Consider the following 19,705-nt stretch of genomic DNA (forward strand, 5'->3'; position numbering starts at 1 on the left):
TGATAAGGTTAAGAAGCAACATGATATCCCTGTTTACATATTTGAAAGGATGTCAGATCGAAGCTGGTCCAGGCTCATTTTCTGCTGCTCCGGAGATTAGAACACAGCAATGAATTCAAGCTGCAGGAAAAGATATTTCCACCTAAACATTAGGAAGAACTTCCTAACAGTAAGAGCTGTTTGACAGTGGAATGTGTTGCCTTGGAGTGTGGTGTAGTCTCCAGAGGTGTTTAAATACAATCAAAGAGTTGGAAGAGACCTCATGGGCCATCCAGTCCAACCTCATTCTGCCAAGAAACAGAAAAATTGCATTTAAAGCACCCCTGACAGAAGGCCATCCAGCCTCTGTTTAAAAGCCTCAAAGAAGGAGCCTCCACCATACTCCAAAGCAGAGAGTTCCACTGCTGAAAAGCTCTCACAGTCAGTAAGTTCTTCCTAATGTTCAGGTGGAATCTCCTTTTTTGTAGTTTGAAGCCATTGTCCCGCGTCCTAGTCTCCAGGGCAGCAGATAACAAGCTTGCTCCCTCTTCCCTAGGACTTCCTCTCGCATACTTATACATGGCTATCTCTCCTGTCTCCTCTCAGCCTTCTCCAGGTTAAACATGTCCAGCTCTTTAAGCTGCTCCTTATAGGGCTTGTTCTTGAGATCCTTGATCATTTTAGTCGCCCTCCTCTGAACACATTCCAGCCTGTCAATATCTCCCTTCAATTGTGGGGCCCAGAATTGGACACAATATTCCAGGTGTGGTCTAACCAAAGCGGAATAGAGGGATAGCATGACTTCCCTAGATCTAGACACTATGCTCCTATTGATGCAGGCCAAAATCCCATTGGCTTTTTTGCCGCCGCATCACATTGTTGGCTCATGTTTAACTTGTCCACGAGGACCCCAAGATCTTTTTTACTTATTTATTGTGTCATCAGCAACCATACCATTGTATTACAATTCTAACAGAACAAAACAAACACACAGATTAAAAAGAAAAAGAAAGAAAAAAACCCACAGATTTTGCAAACTTGGTGGTTGGTTAAATGTCCTTTGACCAGTATCTGGCCACTTGGAGTGCCTCTGGTGTTGCCGCAAGAAGGTCCTCCATTGTGCATGTGGCAGGGCTCAGGGTGCATTGCAGCAGGTGGTCAGTGGTTTGTTCTTCTCCGCACTCGCATGCCGAGGATTCCACTCTGTAGCCCCATTTCTTGAGGTTGGCTCTGCATCTTGTGGTGCCAGAGCGCAGTCTGTTCAGCGCCCTCCAAGTTGGCCAGTCTCCTGTGTGCCCAGGGGGGAGTCTCTCATCTGGTATCACCCATGGATTGAGGTGCTGGGTTTGGGCCTGCCACTTTTGGACTCTTGCTTGCTGGGGTGTTCCAGCGAGTGTCTCTGTAGATCTAAGAAAACTATTTCTTGATTTAAGTAGTTGACGTGCTGGCTGATACCCAAACGGGCTGAGCTGGAGATGTCTCTGCCTTGGTCCTTTCACTATTGGCTGCTACTTACCGGCGGATGTCAGGTGGTGCAATACCTGCTAAGCAGTGCAAGCATCTTTTTTACTGAATGGTCATCTTTCAAGAGTGCTTTGTGTATTCCTGCAAGATATGGGGTTAAACCGGATGGCCTTTGTAGTCTCCTGCAACTCTTAACGATTCTAAATTGTCCTTGGCTTCAGTGTTAACATTTGTTTAAGTCTGGACTGCATGAGATGCCTCAGCAATAAAATGAGAGCGTCAATACTCTGCACAGCTCCAGTAATAAATACTAAATAATCATGGTTAATCATTGGTTATCTTAAAACTCTCCAAGCGACACTGAACTACACCACTTAGTGTGATAAATCATGGGCTTGTCTGGCAGTGATGTCATTCCAAAGAGAGATGAGCATCAGAACTAGAAATAGAAGAGACAGTTGCAGTGTTGCAAACATAAAATGAGATGACCCCATTGACACAATCTGAATACTAGAGAAAAGAGGCGAAGACAAATATAGAAAGTAATTGTTTATTTTCTCACATTTGAACATTAAATGCCAAGGTGATAATTACAATACAAACCTAGTTCTTTCTTGAGTTGAACAAGAGACAAGTCTGCAATTTTAAAGGTATGGTTTAAAAAGTAAAGGTTTCCTCTGGCGTTAAGTCTAGTTGTGTCTGACTCTGGGGGTGGTGCTCATCTCCATTTCTAAGCCGAAGAGCCAGCATTTTCCGTAGACACCTCCAAGGTCATGTGTCCAGCATGACTGCATGGATGTGACGTTACCTTCCCACCTTATTGATTTCACATTTTCATGTTTTTGAACTTCTAGGTTGGCAGAAGCTGGAGCTAACAGCAGGAGCTCCCTGGATTTGAACCACCAACCTTTCGGTCAGCAAGTTCAGCAGCTCAGCGGCTTAACTCGCTGCACCACCAAGGGGCCCTTAAAAGTATGTTTTAAATATAATAAATAGTCACAGTTTATTTAAATGCTGCAGTCTCCACTGACATATTCAAGGCCCTTCTGGGTGCATATCTTGCATTTTTAAAATCCCCAATAATGTTACCAATATTATCAACCCAGAGATAAGTGTCTGAAGTACATGCAAATTACACAGCAAAAGTCTTCCGTTCTCTTAGGAGAAATCCATTGGAAATGTTCGTTCCCTCCAGTTCAGCATTGCTATCTTTTTCACGACAAAAAAATAATAATCCTAAAAATGTAGGAGATATCATTTTGGCCTTTTTTGATCCTTGTTTTCAGATAGAAAGTGGACTTCCTTCTTTCAATGGTCCTTAGCTAACATCCATCATTTGTAGCTCTGTCTCTTCAGTGGTGCTTGCTGTGAAAATAAAATTGAGAACTAATTAGGAGGCTACGAGACATTCCAAACTAAAAACACTTACAGTCAACAGTGCTAACAAAACACAGAGGAAACCCATTGAAAGTCACTAAACTGGGTTTTGCCCATTATCCTATACAGGCCATGAGGACACCACTGCAATTGTATAGCAAATGCAATTGTGTAGCTGTTAAAAGAATTACCTTTTTCACACTTTAGTGCAATTACTTACTTACTTACTTACTTTACTTAGGCGACCCCTCGTTGTCCGAGTAGGATAGTCTTCCAGGATTAGTGTATTTGCGGTGAGTCCGTAGGTGACTATGAAGCCCTATTCTTGATCTGCATCTTCTCCTACAGTGAGGACATTGGTTTCCAGGTGGAAGGCAGTCCTGGTCGGGGTTGGCTTGATGCGCCTTCCTCTTGGCACGTTTCTCTCTCCATTCGTGCCTCTTCAAATTCTACAGCACTGCTGGTCACAGCTGACCTCCAGCCGGAGCACTCAAGGGCTAGGGCTTCCCAGTTCTCAGTGTCGATGCCAGAGTTTTTAGTGCAATTACATGATGCTGGAACTTCATTAGTGCAAATTCCTGTGACCAGAACCTTGTTTCCTATCATGTTTTCCCTACTCAGTATAAAGCCCTAAACAGTTCTGGCCCAACTTACCTGTCCGAACGTATCTCCCCTTACGAACCACTGAGGACTTTAAGATCCCCTTACGAACCACTGAGGACTTTAAGATCCATGTTTGGCGGGGACGAGAGACAGGGCCTTCTCAGTGGTGGCCCCTTGGCTATGGAATGCCCTCCCTAGGGAGATCAGATCTGCTCCCTCCCTCTTGACGTTTCGGAGGCAATTCGAGTAAGTGTTTACAAATACAGAGTAGCTAATATAGGAAATTGAATGACCTGACAATGGAATTAGACAATGCTTGAGAATAATGAGATGCTGATTATGTTGTTTTTATTGCTTTTGTGATGTCTTATACTGTTTAATGTTTTTTTAATCTATATTATGTGTTATCTATACTGATTTGTTGGAAACCACCTTGAGTCGCCAATTGGCTGAGAAAGGCGGCATACAAATACAGTAAATAAATAAATATGCACTATTTTTTTCTATTTCCTCCCTATTTTGCCACAACTGCACAGCTGTAGTTGCATTCTCACACCATTTTCCCCAGTTTTGCAGTTCTGAGACTGCAGCACGACAAAATCATAGCACGAGGAAGAGCAGTGAAGCAACAACGACATTGGATATTTTGATAGACTTTTCCCATCAATGCAAAGAGATGATCCAATCATGTTTCGAACACAATATGACTATGGAACAACCACAATATTACCTTAGGTAAGCCCTGTCATAATTGTCCTTTAGCAACCTCATGTGATCTATATAAATAAAAATGTAATGTTTGTTTGTGGGATTAACAGAACTCAAAAACCACTGGGGGAATTGACACCAAATTTGGACAGCGTACACCTAACAACCTAATGTATGCCCTTCACTCAAAAAATTGAGTTTGCCAAATATGAACACAGATGGAGTTTGGGGAAATAGACCTTGACATTTGGGAGTTGTAGTTGCTGGGCTTTTTGAACTCCACCAATGATGGAATTGAACCAATCTTGGCAGATAGGACTCCCATGACCAACAGAAAACACTAGAAGGGTTTGGTGGGCATTGACCTTGAGCTTGGGAGTTGTAGTTCACCTACATCCAGAGAGCACTGTGAACTCAAACAATGATGGATCTGGACCAAACTTGGCATGAATATTCCATATGCCCAAATAAGAACACAGATGGAGTTTGGGGAAATAGACCTTGACATTTGGGAGTTGTAGTTACTGGGATTTATAGTTCACCTACAATAAAAAAACATGAACTCCACGAACGATAGAATTTGGGCAAACTTTCCACACAGAACCCCCATGACCAACAGAAAATACTTAAGGCCATTCAACTCCCTTCATGAGGACAAGTGAACGTAATCAAAGCCCTCCTGACAAAGAGCCATCCAGCCATAGATATAGATAGATATGATTCTCTCTCACACAGATATAGTATCATAGATTTGAAAGGGACCCCTAAAGAAGGTCAACGATATGTTGCATGTTCCAGAGTAGGCAAACCAGACCATCTCCACATCAACACTGGCAAAGAAACAGCAAGAAATACTGTTGACCCACAAGCATAAAGAAATTACATTTATTAGAAACCAACACTTCTAAGATTGGCTTTTCAAGGTTGCCTTTGTTACAAAAGCACTTTAAGAGCTGAGCGAATTAAGTCCAGAGTCTAAAGTCAGCTAACCATAGCCCTATGAACAAAATAAACAAAACACTAACTTAAACGTGCTTGCTTTGGTTACAGAACTCCTGCACAGAAGGCATGCTGGAGTAGTTAGGAAGCCTCTCCAAGTTCAGAATTCTTGAGGAGACTGTTAGGAGTTATGGGAGTTGAAGTCCAAAACATCTGGAGGGCCAAAGTTTGCTCATGCCTGAAATAGATGGTTCCTTGGAACATAAAAGCAGAATATGATGATGATGACGACGACAATGACAATAATTCCTGAGGCAGCTGCCTAATGAAAGAGCTGACCATAAGTATCAAGTTGTGGGAAAGATCTCCACTCCAAACCCTTCATAGCACCTGCCAGTTGACCCCAATGCAGAAATAGACCATTTTTTCCTGTGCTTTAAGTAAACAGGTATAACAAGACTGCTTGTTTGCAGACGGGACAATAGTGCCTTTCTTCTGGGCAGGTGTTCTCAGATGCTGATACAGTGCTCACTACAAAGTAAATATCCTTTTGTGTTGTCCTTTTATTTCTTTGCATGCCTGAAACCAGGTGAAAAATTCATTCGAGATAAATACTTTTGCAGAAAAGGCTGGGAAGAGGAAAGCATGGAAAGAGGAGAGAGGGAGAGGTGTCTCTATTGCCTCTCATGTGCTTTGGATGCATTGCTGGTCTGTACCTAGACTAGTGCTGTCTGGATGCATTGCTATGTGACTATAGCAACTGCGCAAATTCCAATTTTCCTCATTTCCCAAAGACTGGATTGTTGTGGGTTTTTTCAGGCTATATGGCCATGTTCTAGAGGCATTTTCTCCTGATGTTTCACCTGCATCTATGGCAAGCATCTATGGCAAGCATCTATGGATGCTTGCCATAGATGCAGGCGAAACGTCAGGAGAAAATGCCTCTAGAACATGGCCATATAGCCCGAAAAAACCCACAACAACCCAGTGATTCTGGCCATGAAAGCCTTCGACAATACATTTCCCAAAGACTGTTTCTGAATCACTGCCTTAAGACTGCATTTTCCCTCTGTGCTATTCCGGGTATATCACCACTGTAGAGTTAATGCATTTTGTCGCCACTTTAACTGCCATGACCAAATGCCATGGAAACATGAGCTGTAGTTTTACAAGGTCTGTAGCCTTCTCTGCCAAAGAGTGCTGGTGCCTCACCAAACCACAACTTCCAGGCTTCCATAACATTGACTCATGGCAGTTAAAGTGGTGCAAAATTGCACTGATTATTCTACAGTGTAGATGCACTGTTAAGTTTCTCCTTTCTTACTTTTCTATTTAGTTTCTCATCATCTCCCAACACATGCACAATGGAGGACCTTCTTGCAGCAACATCAGAGGCACTCCAAGTGGCCAACTACTGGTCAAAGGACATTTAATAGAATACCAAGCCTGCAAACTTTGTGTTTTGTTTGTTTTTAATGCAATACTACAGTTTTGGTTCGCTCTTGACATGATAAAAAAAAAAAATCTCCCAACAAAATTCCAGACAAAAATTGGGGGTTTTTTTTGTCATGTCAGGAGCGACTTGAGAAGCTGCAAGTCGCTCCTGGTGTGAGAGAATTGGCCGTCTGCAAGGACGTTGCCCAGGGGATGCCTGGATGATTTTGATGTTTTTATCATCCTTGTGGGAGGCTTCTCTCATGTCCCCGCATGAGGAGCTGGAGCTGGTAGAGGGAGCTCATCTGCCTCTCTCCGGATTTGAACCTGCGACCTGTCGGTCTTCAGTCCTGCCGGCACAGGGGTTTAACCCACTGCACTACCGGGGGCTCCTTACAAAAATCGGTAATTAAATAGTAGGAAAGACAAGACAACAATGCAAATTAAATTCAAATTTAAAAATCAGGGGTTGCCCTTGGGTAAATATTTGATGGTTGTGGAGTTTGAGTATTTCCTGGCCATCCATATACTGTTCCAAGGCTTACCTTTGAGCTGTGATCTTTCCTTCTGAAGCACATGAATGGATTTATTGCACAACCACAGAAGGCAAACCAAAATGGCAGATGCCGCTGTGAGGAAGGCCAAGAAGACAGCTACAAAATGCAAGTCTTCATAGAGAATCTCTAAGAAAGGGAGGAGACACACAACACAATTACATACCAATAAGACTGAGCTGCTGAACTTGCTAACCAAAAGGTCGCAGGTTCGAATTCAGAGAGTGGCGTGAGCTACCCTCTAGTCTGCCTTGATCGGACCACACTTGGAATTACACTGTGTTCAATTCTGGGTGCCGCAATTTAAGGGAGAGGTTGACAAGCTGGAATGTGTCCAGAGGAAGGCGACTAAAATGATCAAAGGTCTAGAGAACAAGCCCTATGAGGAGCGGCTTAAAGAGCTGGGCATGTTTAGCCTGAAGAAGAGAAGGCTGAGAGGAGACATGATGAGGGTCATGTATAAATATGTGAGAGGAAGGCATAGGGAGGAGAGAGCAAGCTTGTCTTCTGCTGCCCTGGAGACTAGGATGCAGAACAATGGATTCAAACTACAGGAAAGGAGATTCCATCTGAACATTAGGAAGAACTTCCTCACTGCAAGAGCTGTTCAGCAGTGGAACTCTCTGCCCCGGAGTGTGGTGGAGGCTCCTTCTTTGAAGGCTTTTAAACAGAGGATGGCCATCTATTGGGGGGGGGGGTGCTTTGAATGTGTCTATGATTCTGTCTAATTGCTTAGTGTATTGTATATGTGTGTATTGGTTTGCAATTTTACTTTAACGCTTTGTTGTGGGAGAGGCTGCAGATTATGTGATCAGAACTGGGCTTATTCAGGACTGTGACTCCATTGTATAACAGTACAGTTTAGACTTCAGTAGAGAAATATGCTTTAGACTTCAGTAGGAACAGTATGCTGTACAGAAGCCATTAGACTTCATTGTACTTTCAGACTAGACAGAGACTCTTTTAGATTCTCAGAACAGAGAGATGCTTTGGAACTTTGGATCGTTGAGTCTAAGATGATACCCTATGTTTCTTACACAGAAAAAACTACTTCAAATCCTATTTGTAACTGGATTGATATGTAAAGTACCTGCATGCTGAATACATGAAGCTTGTGAGTAAACCAACTATGTTACTTTTAAAGAAGTCTGCCTATTTTTGTCTCCTGAGAGCATGATTTAAAGGCAAATATATTTTAAGGGAGAGTAGATTTTTTTGAGCAACTGAAAAGAACACTTCTGAAATTCTGTTGAGTATATATATGTTTGTCCTTGTGGATGTCATTTTCCCCAAAAGGTTATGACCCTAACAGATCATGCTTTTACCAAGAAATTATAACATCATTTTTCAAAAGGTTGTGACTTCTAACAAGGTTATCCCTTTCCAAAGATCATACAATCTCTAAAAGTTTCTGGAGATTTCCATTTTCCAAAAGAGATTACTAGAGAAAACACCTCTTTGGTAATTTCTTAAATCTTCCAGTGTGATTCTATGGTCAACTTACAGTGGAAATCAACCGTAAAACCATCCTGGAAGTCCTAAACATTCATAGAAAGGTGTACTGTCAAGCACACAGTAAATGGCAAAGATAATGGATTAGGATAAGCTAGTGATTCCCAACCTGTGGTCCGTGGACCACCAGTGGTCTGCAAGAACGAAAATATGTCAGCGGCCTCACCATTACTACACCATTGTCTCGAAACCACGTGGCAACAAGAGTGACTGGTCTCGCGAAACCCTCTTATTGTGCCGAGACAACGGAGATGTCAGGAGGGGAGAGGCCGACTACCTAAGATTACTACTAGCACAGCAACTCTAGATGATCAAATATGGTTTTCTGTGGGTGAGCAGATTGCAACTACTGGATGGCATATGTTCTGTATCAGAAACTAGAGCTGATGTGGTCTATCGAATGCAATTTTCTGGATTAGCACTCCAAATAACCAAACAAAATCTGAAGCTGACAAAAACTGATTCTTAGCCCTTTGGGTACTAATATTGGAGAGTGGTCCCTGGTCAAAGTGTTCCTGGTCAAGTGGTCCCTAGTAAAAAGATTGGGAACTACTGGGATTAGCTTAATCCAGATAAGACAGAGATGCTCCAACATGGTTACTCCTAGTAATAACTTTCTTGACAGGTCACATGGAATACTGCTTTCCACTGGCATCCAAAGTGAATGTCTAATCTATCAATTACTCTTCTGCATCCAGCATAGAAACTAAACACAAAGGGAATACAAAGAAGCCCTCTCAAAGATTTGGATAAACTAATGGTCATAGTGTCTGTGCGCTATAGCGAACTGTAGTCCAAAAATGTAGCTTTTCCATGTTCCAGACAAAAGAGTATAAGAATGTTTTAGCGTCAGACAAAATATCATTTTCATACCATAAACATTTAGCAGGATGGTGCCATAGACAGTGATTCCAAACTCGTCTCTCACTGTGACCAAGTAATAACCGGAGTCTCTCAGATCCACCTTCAACAGCTGGAGGGAACCATTTTCATAAACATTCACTCTGTCTTCAAAACCCCTGGAAATGTTGGTATAACTTCCCGGTTTCCACTCCGCTATTTTCTTGGTGCCCCTGGGAGATGTGTGCTTCCATTCAATGATGGGGCTACTTTCACAAGCATAGGCTATGGATAGCAAAATGTCCTTTTCCACCGTGGTGTTCACGTTGGGTTGAGGGACTCTCAATGATACTTCCTGTCCTTGGGCTGGAAAAACAAACAAACAGAACTTTTGTTATAAAGGTGTGTCCTTATTTCAAGGGCTGGCAAACAACAGTGTTAGATTTTGTACAATACTCTTTCCAAGAAATGCATGTATGTAACCCCTGTGGTGCAGTGGGTTAAAGCGCTGAGCTGCTGAACTTGCTGATCGAAAGGTCTGCAGGTTCGAATCCAGGGAGCGGCATGAGCTCCCTCTATTAGCCCCAGCTTCTGCCAAGCTAGCAGTTCAAAAACATGCAAATGTGGGTAGATCAATAGGTACAGCTCCGGCAGGAAGGTAACAGCGCTTCATGCAGTCATGCTGGCCACATGACCTGGAGGCGTCTACGTACAATGCCAGCTCTTCAGTTTAGAAATGGAGATGAGCACCAATCCCCAGAGTCGGTCATGACTGGACTTAATGTCAAGGGGAAAATTTTACCTTTATCTTAACCATTTTCTGTTATTAGTGTCCTTATTATTATTATTATTATTATTATTATTATTATTATTATTCCCATATAATGCCACATAATGCTTTGTCAATGGAGATATATAGCTGTATTTCTTTACTCCCAAGACCTACTTCCTTTCTTTGAAGATATCACATTATCTTGGGACTGCCCAACTCAAACAGATGAGTTTCAGCCTTGAAAGCAAACAATTTAGTCCTTTTTGTTTGTTCCTGCTTGCACCAATAGATCAAGAAGGGCTGATGATTGCTCAGAAGGTGTGTGAGTTGGCATTATGAGATAAAGGCGTTACGAAGAGGAGGACCTCTATGGAGTGAAGGCACTCCTCAATATAACGTCCCTTCAAATATGGCTATCATGTTCCCTCTTAACCATCTCCAAACTTAACATACCCAATTCCCTAAGCCATCCCTCACAGGGCAGTGGTTCTCAACGTTCCTAATGCTGCAACCCCTTAATACAGTTCCTCCTGTTGTGGTAACCCCAACCATAAAATTATTTTCATTGCTACTTCATAACTGTAATTTTGCTTCTGTTATGAATCTAATGTACATATCTGATATGCAGGATGTACTTTCATTCATTGGACCAAATTTGGCACAAATGCCTGATACACCCAAATTTAATACTGGTGGGGTTGAAGGGGGGGGGATTGATTTTGTCATTTGGGAGTTGTAGTTGCTGGGATTTATAGTTCACCTACAATCAAAGATAATTCTGAACTCCACCAATGATGGAACTGAACCAATCTTGGCACACAAAATTCCCATGACCAACAGAAAATACTGGAAGGGTTTGGTGGGCAGTGACCTTGAGTTTTGGAGTTGTAGTTCACCTACATCCAGACTCAAATGATGATGGATCTGGACCAAACTTGGCACAAATCCTCAATATGTCCAAATGTGAACACTGGTGGAGTTTGGGAAAAATAGGCCTTGACTTTTGGGAGTTGTAGTTGCTGGGATTTATAGTTCACCTACAACCAAGGAGCATTCGGAACCCCACCAACGATAGAATTGGACCAAACTTCCTACACAGAACCCCTGTGACCAACAGAAAATACTGTGTTTTCTGATGGTCTTTGGTGATTCTTCCAGGGATTTCAACCCCCAGGGTTGAGAAACGCTGTCATAGGAGTTGGCTTCCAGACTTTTGATCATTTTGGTTGCTCTTCTCTAACTTGCCAGTATCCTTCTTCTATTGTAGTATCCAGAACTGGACACTGTATTCTTTCTGAGAGCTGAATGAAGCAGAATAGAGTGGAACTATTCTGAATGAGCTGAATGAAGCAGAATAGAGTGGGAATGTGTCCAGAGGAGGGCAACTAAAATGATCAAGGGTCTGAAGAACAAGCCCTATGAGGAGCAGCTTATAGAGCTCGGCATGTTTAGCCTAAAGAAGAAAAGGCTGAGATGAGCTTTGATAGCCATGTATAAGTATGTGAGAGGAAGTCATAGGGAAGAGGGAGCAAGCTTATTTTCTGTTGCCCTGGAGACTAGGATGCGGAACAATGGCTTCAAACTACAAGAAAGGAGATTCCATCTGAACATTAGGAAGAACTTCCTGACTGTGAGATCTGTTCAGCAGTGGAACTCTCTGCCTGGTGTGGTGGAGGCTCCTTCTTTGAGGCTTTTAAACAGAGGCTGAATGGCCATGCTTTGAATGCAATTTTCCTGCTTCTTGGCAGGGGGTTGGACTGGATGGCCCATGAGGTCTCTTCCAACTCTATGATTCTATGACTATTAATTCCCTTTATTGCAACACTATACTCCTATTGATGCAGCCTAAAATCACATTGGCTTTTTGAGGTGCTTCATGTAATGTTGACTCCTGTTCAGCCTGGGGGTTTACCAAGACTTCTAGATCCCATATTGCCTTCTGGTTGCTGCAAGAATGATTCCAGCAAGCACAGGGAGACCAAGCATCAACCAGCATTTCTTTTAACACCATGGCCAAATCTTGTAATGAATAAAAGGTTTGGCATAATGCCCAGACTAGCACACACCTACATTTCACAACAGAGGAAGAATGCTGTGAAAGCTGGGAAAAAATAGGAACAAATAAACAATTAAGAGAAAGCTTTTTTTTTTTACTTCCACTCCCAACTATCCACAATAATTATTTTGCTTGAGTTGAGAAGGAAGCAGCCTTACAAAAGTTGTATTGTAACACACAGCATTTCTCACAATTGGATTTATTGGCTGATGCTGCTAGGAATTTTAGTTCAGCTTGCTGTGATTCCCAACATCCAGAGGACCCCATGATTTGATTTAATCTCTTGACTTGTCCCACTCTTCTGGATTTTTTGTTTTGCTAAGGACATTATATGTTTCTGCCAAATTTGGAATTCCTTCTCAAGTCTAGTGATATACTTTACCATTAGAGGCATAAGGAACCAATCAAATCATTTGTGGTCAGAGAGAGAATGTAGCCTGAAATACCAATTGCTGGTGATGATTATGGTGGAGCTGAAAGGTAAAAGGATAAGTCTTTTATCTGTATGTTGTGTCAAGAAACATCTGTCTGCTGATGCTATAGTTCATTGCTTCCCAAATCTGGTTTTCCAAATATTTTGGATTTCAGCTCCCAAAATCCTTGATCACTGGCGACCTGGATTCCACATAGGATGGATCGACACTGTCGATTTAATGCAGTTTGACACCAAAGAGTGATGGTGAGGTGCCATCACTCTTTGGCAGAGAAGGCTAAAAACCTTGAAAAACTACACGTCCCATGTTTCTAGGACCGCAGTGGCGCAATGGGTTAAACCCTTGTGCTGTTGAACTGCTGACCTGAAGGTTGGCAGATCGAATCCACAGGACGGGGTGAACTCCACTTTTAGCCCTAGCTCTTGCCAACCCAGCAGTTCGAAAACATGAAAATGTGAGTAGATAAATAGGTACTTAGAGATGCTCCAAGCAGTCTTGCTGGCCACATGACCAGGAGGCGACAACGCAGGCTCCTTGGCTTTAAAATGGAGAAAAGGCATCTTGAAAATTGAGAATGGAGAAAAACATCTCCTCCAGAGCTAGAGATGAGCTAGAGATGAGCACCACCTCCAGAAGCCAGAAATGAACAGAGAAGCATTTGCCTTGTATGTGTTTGTGTGTCTCATTGTTTGTGATTGCAAGGCATTAAATGTTTGCCAATATCTATATTGTAATACTGTAATCCACTCTGAGTCCCCCAGGGGAGAAGGGCGGAATATAAATAAAGTGTTGTTGTTGCTGCTGTTGTTGTTATCACGAGTGCAGCATTTTTCCGAATGAAGCAAAGAGTGTTTGAGGACCAGGACATCCGTAAGGATACCAAGGTGCTTGTTTATAAAGCTATTGTCTTCCCAACTCTGCTATACGCCTGGGAGACGTGGACTGTCTACAGGCGTCACATGCAACTCCTGGAACGATTCCATCAGCACTGCCTCCGAAAAATCCTGCAAATCTCTTGGGAAGACAAGTGGACAAATGTCAGCGTGCTGGAAGAATCAAAGACCACCAGCATTGAAACGATAGTCCTCTGCCATCAACTCCACTGGACTGGTCACGTTGTCCGAATGTCTGATCACTGTCTCCCAAAGCAGTTGCTCTACTCCAAACTCAAGAATGGAAAATGGAATGTTGGGGGACAGGAAAAGAGATTTAAAGATGAACTCAAAGCTAACCTTAAAAACTGTGGCAGACACTGAGAACTGGGAAGCTCTGGCCCTTGAGTGCTCCAGCTGGAGGTCAGCTGTGACCATCAGTGCTGCAGAATGTGAAGAGGCATGAATGGAGGGCAAAAGAGAGAAACATGCCAAGAGGAAGTGCATCAAGCCAACCCTGACGGGGACTGCCTTCCACCTGGAAACCGATGCCCTCACTGCAGGAGAACATGCGGGTCAAGAATAGGGCTCCACAGTCACCTATGTGCCCACTGCCACCGATGCCCGCACTTGGAGAACAATCTTACTTGGACAACAAAGGATCACCTAAGTCATTATCACTACTACTACTACTGCTACTACTACTACTACCACTATTATAGCATTAAGACATGGCAGTTTTAGTGATGCCAAATTGCAATACATACAGATGCATCCGAGAGGACGAGAGTTTGGGAATCACTGCTATAGTTGGACCTTGAATCTAATCCAGGTGGAACACTTTCTGGACAGCAAGCTGAGGTTCAAAAAGAACAACTTATTCATCATCATGTCTCTGAGAGAAAGCAACATGTGTAGAAGTCTTTTGGCTCCTATTCAGAAGCTGTTTAGGGAAAAGGACTTGGCAAAATCTCGAAGAAGTTCATATTTACAAGAAAAATTACTTTGGGTACCATCAATCAGTTATGTGATGTGGATACCTGGAAGATACTCAGAGGTGCATCTCTCAAAACAAAAAAGAAAGAAACAAAGGAAGCTTAGATTTTGGCAAGACCCCTTAAGGGAAATTGTGGCAGCAACACAGAAACAAAGTGGGAAGACCTGAACTCAAAAGGAAAATAAGGAGGGAGGAAAGTCTTACCTTGGAAGGCCCACTCAGCCATCAGGCAAAAGGTCACGACTCCTAGTGGTATACTTTGTCTGCAGGCTTGCAGACAAGCAAGAGGCCTCATCAGAAAGCACAAAACGCTTGCCAGAGGTCATTTAACTAAGCATCCAAAGCCACAGGTCATATTTCAGGTGTGTGCCAGGGTGAAGGGATGCTGCAGTGGGCAAAACATTTGCCCCTTTCCCCTCTTCCACATGCTGCAGCATCACCATCAGCAGCAACCTACAGGAATCCCGAGGGCTGTTTCAGCAGCTAGAGAGTCGGCACAACCCAGTTTCCTTGTGCCTTTCTTTTGCTTCCTCACTGATCCACTGAATTGTGTGGCAAAGGGCTGGCCCGCTCCCTCCACACCCTCTGATATTGATCCAGGATGTAATTGGCTGTAGCAAAGGAAGGAGCCAAGCAGATGCCACAACACTATGGAGAGAGGTGTAAATACTCGTGCCAGCCAGGAAATGAGTCTCCCAGCCGGCTCTGCAGGATGACGTCTCGGTGTCAACATTGTACGTTCTGTTCTGGCTTTTAAGGCTGATTTGGATTTGCTTCTGAGCGAGACTTCTGCTGTGTGCCACATGCTGAACTGTCTTTGAAAGTGATCTGGGAAATGCAGATCATTTTTAAAGTTCAAAGATTTACTTGGTAGGAACCAGGCATTTTAGTCTTATTTTGGATACTCTCCAATTGTCCTCATTTGGCATTGGAAGTACCAATCAATCCTCTGCCATCCTGCTTTTTTGGATGCTTTTTTTCTGTCAGAACCAAGTTGAGAAACTGCAAGTCGCTTCTGGTGTGAGAAAATTGGCTGTATGCAAGGACGTCACCCAAGGGACACTCAAATGTTTTACTGTCCGATGGGAGGCTTCTCTCATGTCCTTGCATTGGACGCTGGAGCTAACAGTCAGGAGCTCCCCCAGCTTCCCAGATTCAAACAGCCAACCTTTTGGTCAGCAGTCCTGCCGGCCCATTGTGCCACCAGGAGTAACAGCTGCTCATAAAATATCTCAAGGAGGATTCACCTTGTACAATGAATGCAGTTTGACACTACATTAACTGCTGTGGCTTGGTGCTATACAATCATGGGAATAGATCTTTTACAAGATCTTTTGCCTTCTCTGCCAAAGAGTGCAGGTGCCTCAAATCCCAGGGTTCCATAGCACCACGTGGTCAAAAACAGAATATTTCAGCCTTTGGAGAGTCAGTGTTGAGTTAGGCTGCACAAAATTGTAAACTACTCCTCCGTGAAATGTTTTTCTTAAATGTATGATTCGCTGAGCTGGACTTAGGTGGTTCTTGCCTTATCTCACTAGAGAAAAGATACACTTAAAATCCGGCTTATGCCTCCTGCAGAATTCTGGGCTTTGTAGTTTAGAGAGGAGCCTTTAACAGTCTCACTAAACTACAAACCCCACAATTCTGCAGGATGCAGAAACTGGATTTTAAGTGGATTTTTCTCTCTAATATGATAGAGAATCCTCTTGGCCTTCTGTGTCAAACAGCGTATGAAACAGCGCATGAGCGTATTTAGGAATTATTCCAGGGTGCATCTACACCGTAGAATGAATGCAGTTTGACATTACTTCAACTGCCATGGCTCGATGCTTTGGAATCATGGGAATTGTAGTTTGGTGAGGCAGCAGCATTATTGGGCAGAAAAGGTTGGAGATCTTGTAAAACTACAGCTCTCATGATTCCATAGCATTGGGCCATGGGAGTTGAAGTGGTGTAAAACTGCATTCATTCTACAGTGTAGATGGACCCTTAGTCTGTTATCCATCAGGATAATCTGAATGCATTATTATTATTATTTTCATGTCAGGAGCGACTTGAGAAACTGCAAGTTGCTTCTGGTGTGAGAGAATTGGCCATCTGTAAGGACATTGCCCAGGGGATGCCCGGATGTTTTGATGTTTTACCATCCTTGTGAGAGGCTTCTATCATGTCACTGCATGGGGAGCTGGAGCTGACAGAGGGAGCTCATCCGCATTCTCCCTGGATTCAACCTTGGACCTGTCGGTCATCAGTCTTGTCGGCACAAGAATTTAACCCACGGCACCACAGGGGGCTCCTTGATTGCATAATGACATTGAGGAATTTTCCTTGGCTGGGTGCCTCACTCTTAAGTTATACTTCTAGACAGCCAAGAGAAATGTAAATAGACATTTGAGTAGCATAACAATGTGAAAGAGCTGTTCATATCTCATGTCTAGACTCCAAGAACATTATGTAACTTAGGCTCAATCTACACTGCCATCTTCTTTGAACTGGATTATATGACAATGTAGATGGGAGCCTCATTTATATATCTACTTCATGTTATAATGCCCACCAGCAATGGAAACATCTATCCAGTTCTCTTTCTCCTGATTATAAATTGTTTGTCTCAAGTTCCTAAATAGGAAAAAAAATCCAATTTAGGTCGATTTGCCAAAACACACTTATACAAATCCAGACACAAATGCAGAGGCACTGAGCAGAAAACAAGTTTGGTCTTACTCAGTTTATGTATTTTGAATGTACATTTTACAAGTATCTTTATGTTAACAAATATGAAGGTATTTGTAAACTTAAGTCCTGTCTCCCAAATTAATATAATTACATTTTTTATGGATCCTTTTAATGATCACATATAAATTTGGGTTGTGGCTCCCCGTCACCACCTGCTGGAGATGATGCAAAACTAACCCAATAAGGAGTTGCTGGATCCAAAGGAGCACCTACATTATGGAACTAATGCAATTTAATACAAATTTAACTGCCATGGCTCAATGCTATAGGGTCATGGGAGGGTCAAAGAGAGACAGTACATAGACAGAGGCAAGGCTTCCCTCTTTTTCATCTCTGGCATCTGGAATCTGTGCTCACCTCGGTCATGGGGAGGTGCATTTGTTCCATTTTTCCATGACAAGGAGTCTGTTGTCAGTGTACGCTTTCCTGATCGAATTGCCGGCATGTCTTCAGGGCCGCCATTTACCACCCAGCACTACCTATTTATTTACTCACATTGCTGTTTTTGAACTGCTAGGTAAGCAGAAGCTAGGGCTGACGGTGGGAGCTCACACCAACCCAAACGTGAACTGCCTACCTTCTGGTCGGCAAAATTTTGTGTAGTTGGCAGTTTAACCTGCCTTGCCATATAATTCAGTTTATGAATCTAGATTATCTGCTTTGAACCAGATTATATGTCAATGTAGACTCATATAATTAAGTTCAAACCAGATAATCTGGATTGAGATACTGGATTATATGTCAGTGTAGATCCAGACAGAGATGACATTGGAAAGTCTTTAAAAGGGAAGTGCAAGTTGTCTGGAACCTATAAAATGTACATTCAAAATCCATTAGCTGTTTACAACCAAACATGTTTTCTGTTCAGTGCCTTCATTTGAGTGTTGTTTTACTACAAGAAAGGATATTCCATCTGAACATTAGGAAGATCTTCCTGACTGTGAGAGCTGTTCAGCAGTGGAACTCTCTGCCCCGGAGTATGGTGGAGGTTCCTTCTTTGGAGGCTTTTAAACAGAAGTTGGATGGCCATCTCTCAGGGGTGCTTTGAATGCAATATTCCTGCTTCTTGGCAGGGGGTTGGACTGGATGACCCATGAGGTCTCTTCCAACTCTATGATTCTGATTCATTTGTTGGGATCCATCTTTAAATATTATAACTGTAGGGGGATATCTATCTATCATCTATCTATCTATCTATCTATCTATCTATCTATCTATCTATCTCTATCTCTATCTATCTCTATCTATCATCTATCTATCATCTATCTATCTATCTATCTATCTATCTATCTATCTATCTATCTATCTATCTATCTCTATCTGTCTATCTGTCTATCTATCTATCTATCTATCTATCTATCTATCTATCTATCTATCTATTGTTGTTTTTCAAAAGCTTTTTTTTAGAGAACAGGACCTCATCTCATTAATAATGGAACAAAAATGCAGCCATTATAGATGCGGCATCAGTCTAGCAACAGGAGCCAAAAAGTTATTTGTCGGCCACATTCTACATTAGGGCATTCAAAGGTTTTGTACAAAGGTTGCCTTTTTCTTTCTTTATCTTTATTGTGGTCTCTTGGATGCAGACAATTTTAATATGGTTTAAACAAAGAACTCTTAAACCATCTTTCCCTTTTGGGATGTTTCTACAACAATTTGTTTTTGAAAGAAATTCTTGCATGACAAACACAAGCAAAAGATCTGGGAAATAATCTAAGGCAGTGTTTCTTAACCTGGGGGTCAGTACCCCTGGGAGGTCGTGAGGGGGGTTCAGAGGGGTCGCCAGACAGCATCAGAAAATGCATATTTCTCGTGGTCTTAGGAACCCCTTTGGCAAAGAAGGCTGCAGATCTCTCTACCTGTTCTTCTCTTCCTTTTTGGAAACCAAGGGCGAATCCTCCATTGTGATTGACCGGCCTCTCGGCCAAGGGGAGGGATGTTTCTGAGACTCCAAACGGAGAGGGGAGAGCAGGCATGCCTTTACATTATAAGTGCTATCTATTTGTGGGGAAATTCACTGAAAACAGAGCACTCCGTTGAGTAAATTGAGGAAAGAGAAAGAAATCCATAGCTACAACATCAAGAAAACAATTACAAATAATTTGCATGTGGAAGAACATCAAGTCCGTGTATTTCTGGACACTGAATGGCACAGAATGAATCAAACGAACATGAGGAAGAACTTCCTGACTGTGAGAGCCATTCAGCAGTGGAACTCTCTGCCCTGGAGTGTGGTGGAGGCTACTTCTTTGGAAGCTTTTAAACAAAGGCTGGATGGCCATCTGTCAGGGGTGATTTCAATGCAATATTCCAGCTTTTTGGCAGAATGGGGTAGGACTGGATGGCCCATGAGGTCTCTTCCAACTCTTTGATTCTATGATTCTAAGGCGTTCCAAAACTAGTGGAGCCATAACAGAGAAGGCCC

At 42.6% G+C, this 19,705-nt stretch overlaps 1 protein-coding gene across 1 annotated transcript; it reads right to left on the reverse strand.

Annotated features, from left to right (window-relative positions):
* Positions 1-2,526: 2,526 nt before the first annotated feature.
* VSTM5 (V-set and transmembrane domain containing 5) lies at positions 2,527-15,179 on the reverse strand. The gene is made up of 4 exons (XM_060766971.2): positions 14,746-15,179; positions 9,444-9,776; positions 7,050-7,187; positions 2,527-2,808 (listed from the first exon to the last, which is right to left on the reverse strand). The coding sequence occupies exons 1-4, from the start codon at positions 14,834-14,836 to the stop codon at positions 2,762-2,764; spliced, it is 609 nt and encodes a 202-aa protein (XP_060622954.2). The 5' UTR covers positions 14,837-15,179; the 3' UTR covers positions 2,527-2,761.
* Positions 15,180-19,705: the final 4,526 nt, after the last annotated feature.

This window comes from Anolis sagrei, chromosome 3 (assembly GCF_037176765.1).
Source record: "Anolis sagrei isolate rAnoSag1 chromosome 3, rAnoSag1.mat, whole genome shotgun sequence".
In the NCBI taxonomy this organism is placed as follows: domain Eukaryota; kingdom Metazoa; phylum Chordata; class Lepidosauria; order Squamata; family Dactyloidae; genus Anolis; species Anolis sagrei.

Coding starts and splice junctions, on each gene's coding strand:
- VSTM5 (XM_060766971.2), bottom strand. CDS start 14,836: ATGAGGCCTCTTGCTTGTCTGCAAGCCTGCAGACAAAGTATACCACTA. Junction 9,777..14,745: donor GGCTGAGTGGGCCTTCCAAG/GTAAGACTTTCC, acceptor TTGTTTTTCCAG/CCCAAGGACAGGAAGTATCA. Junction 7,188..9,443: donor CATCCTGCTAAATGTTTATG/GTATGAAAATGA, acceptor TCCCTTTCTTAG/AGATTCTCTATGAAGACTTG.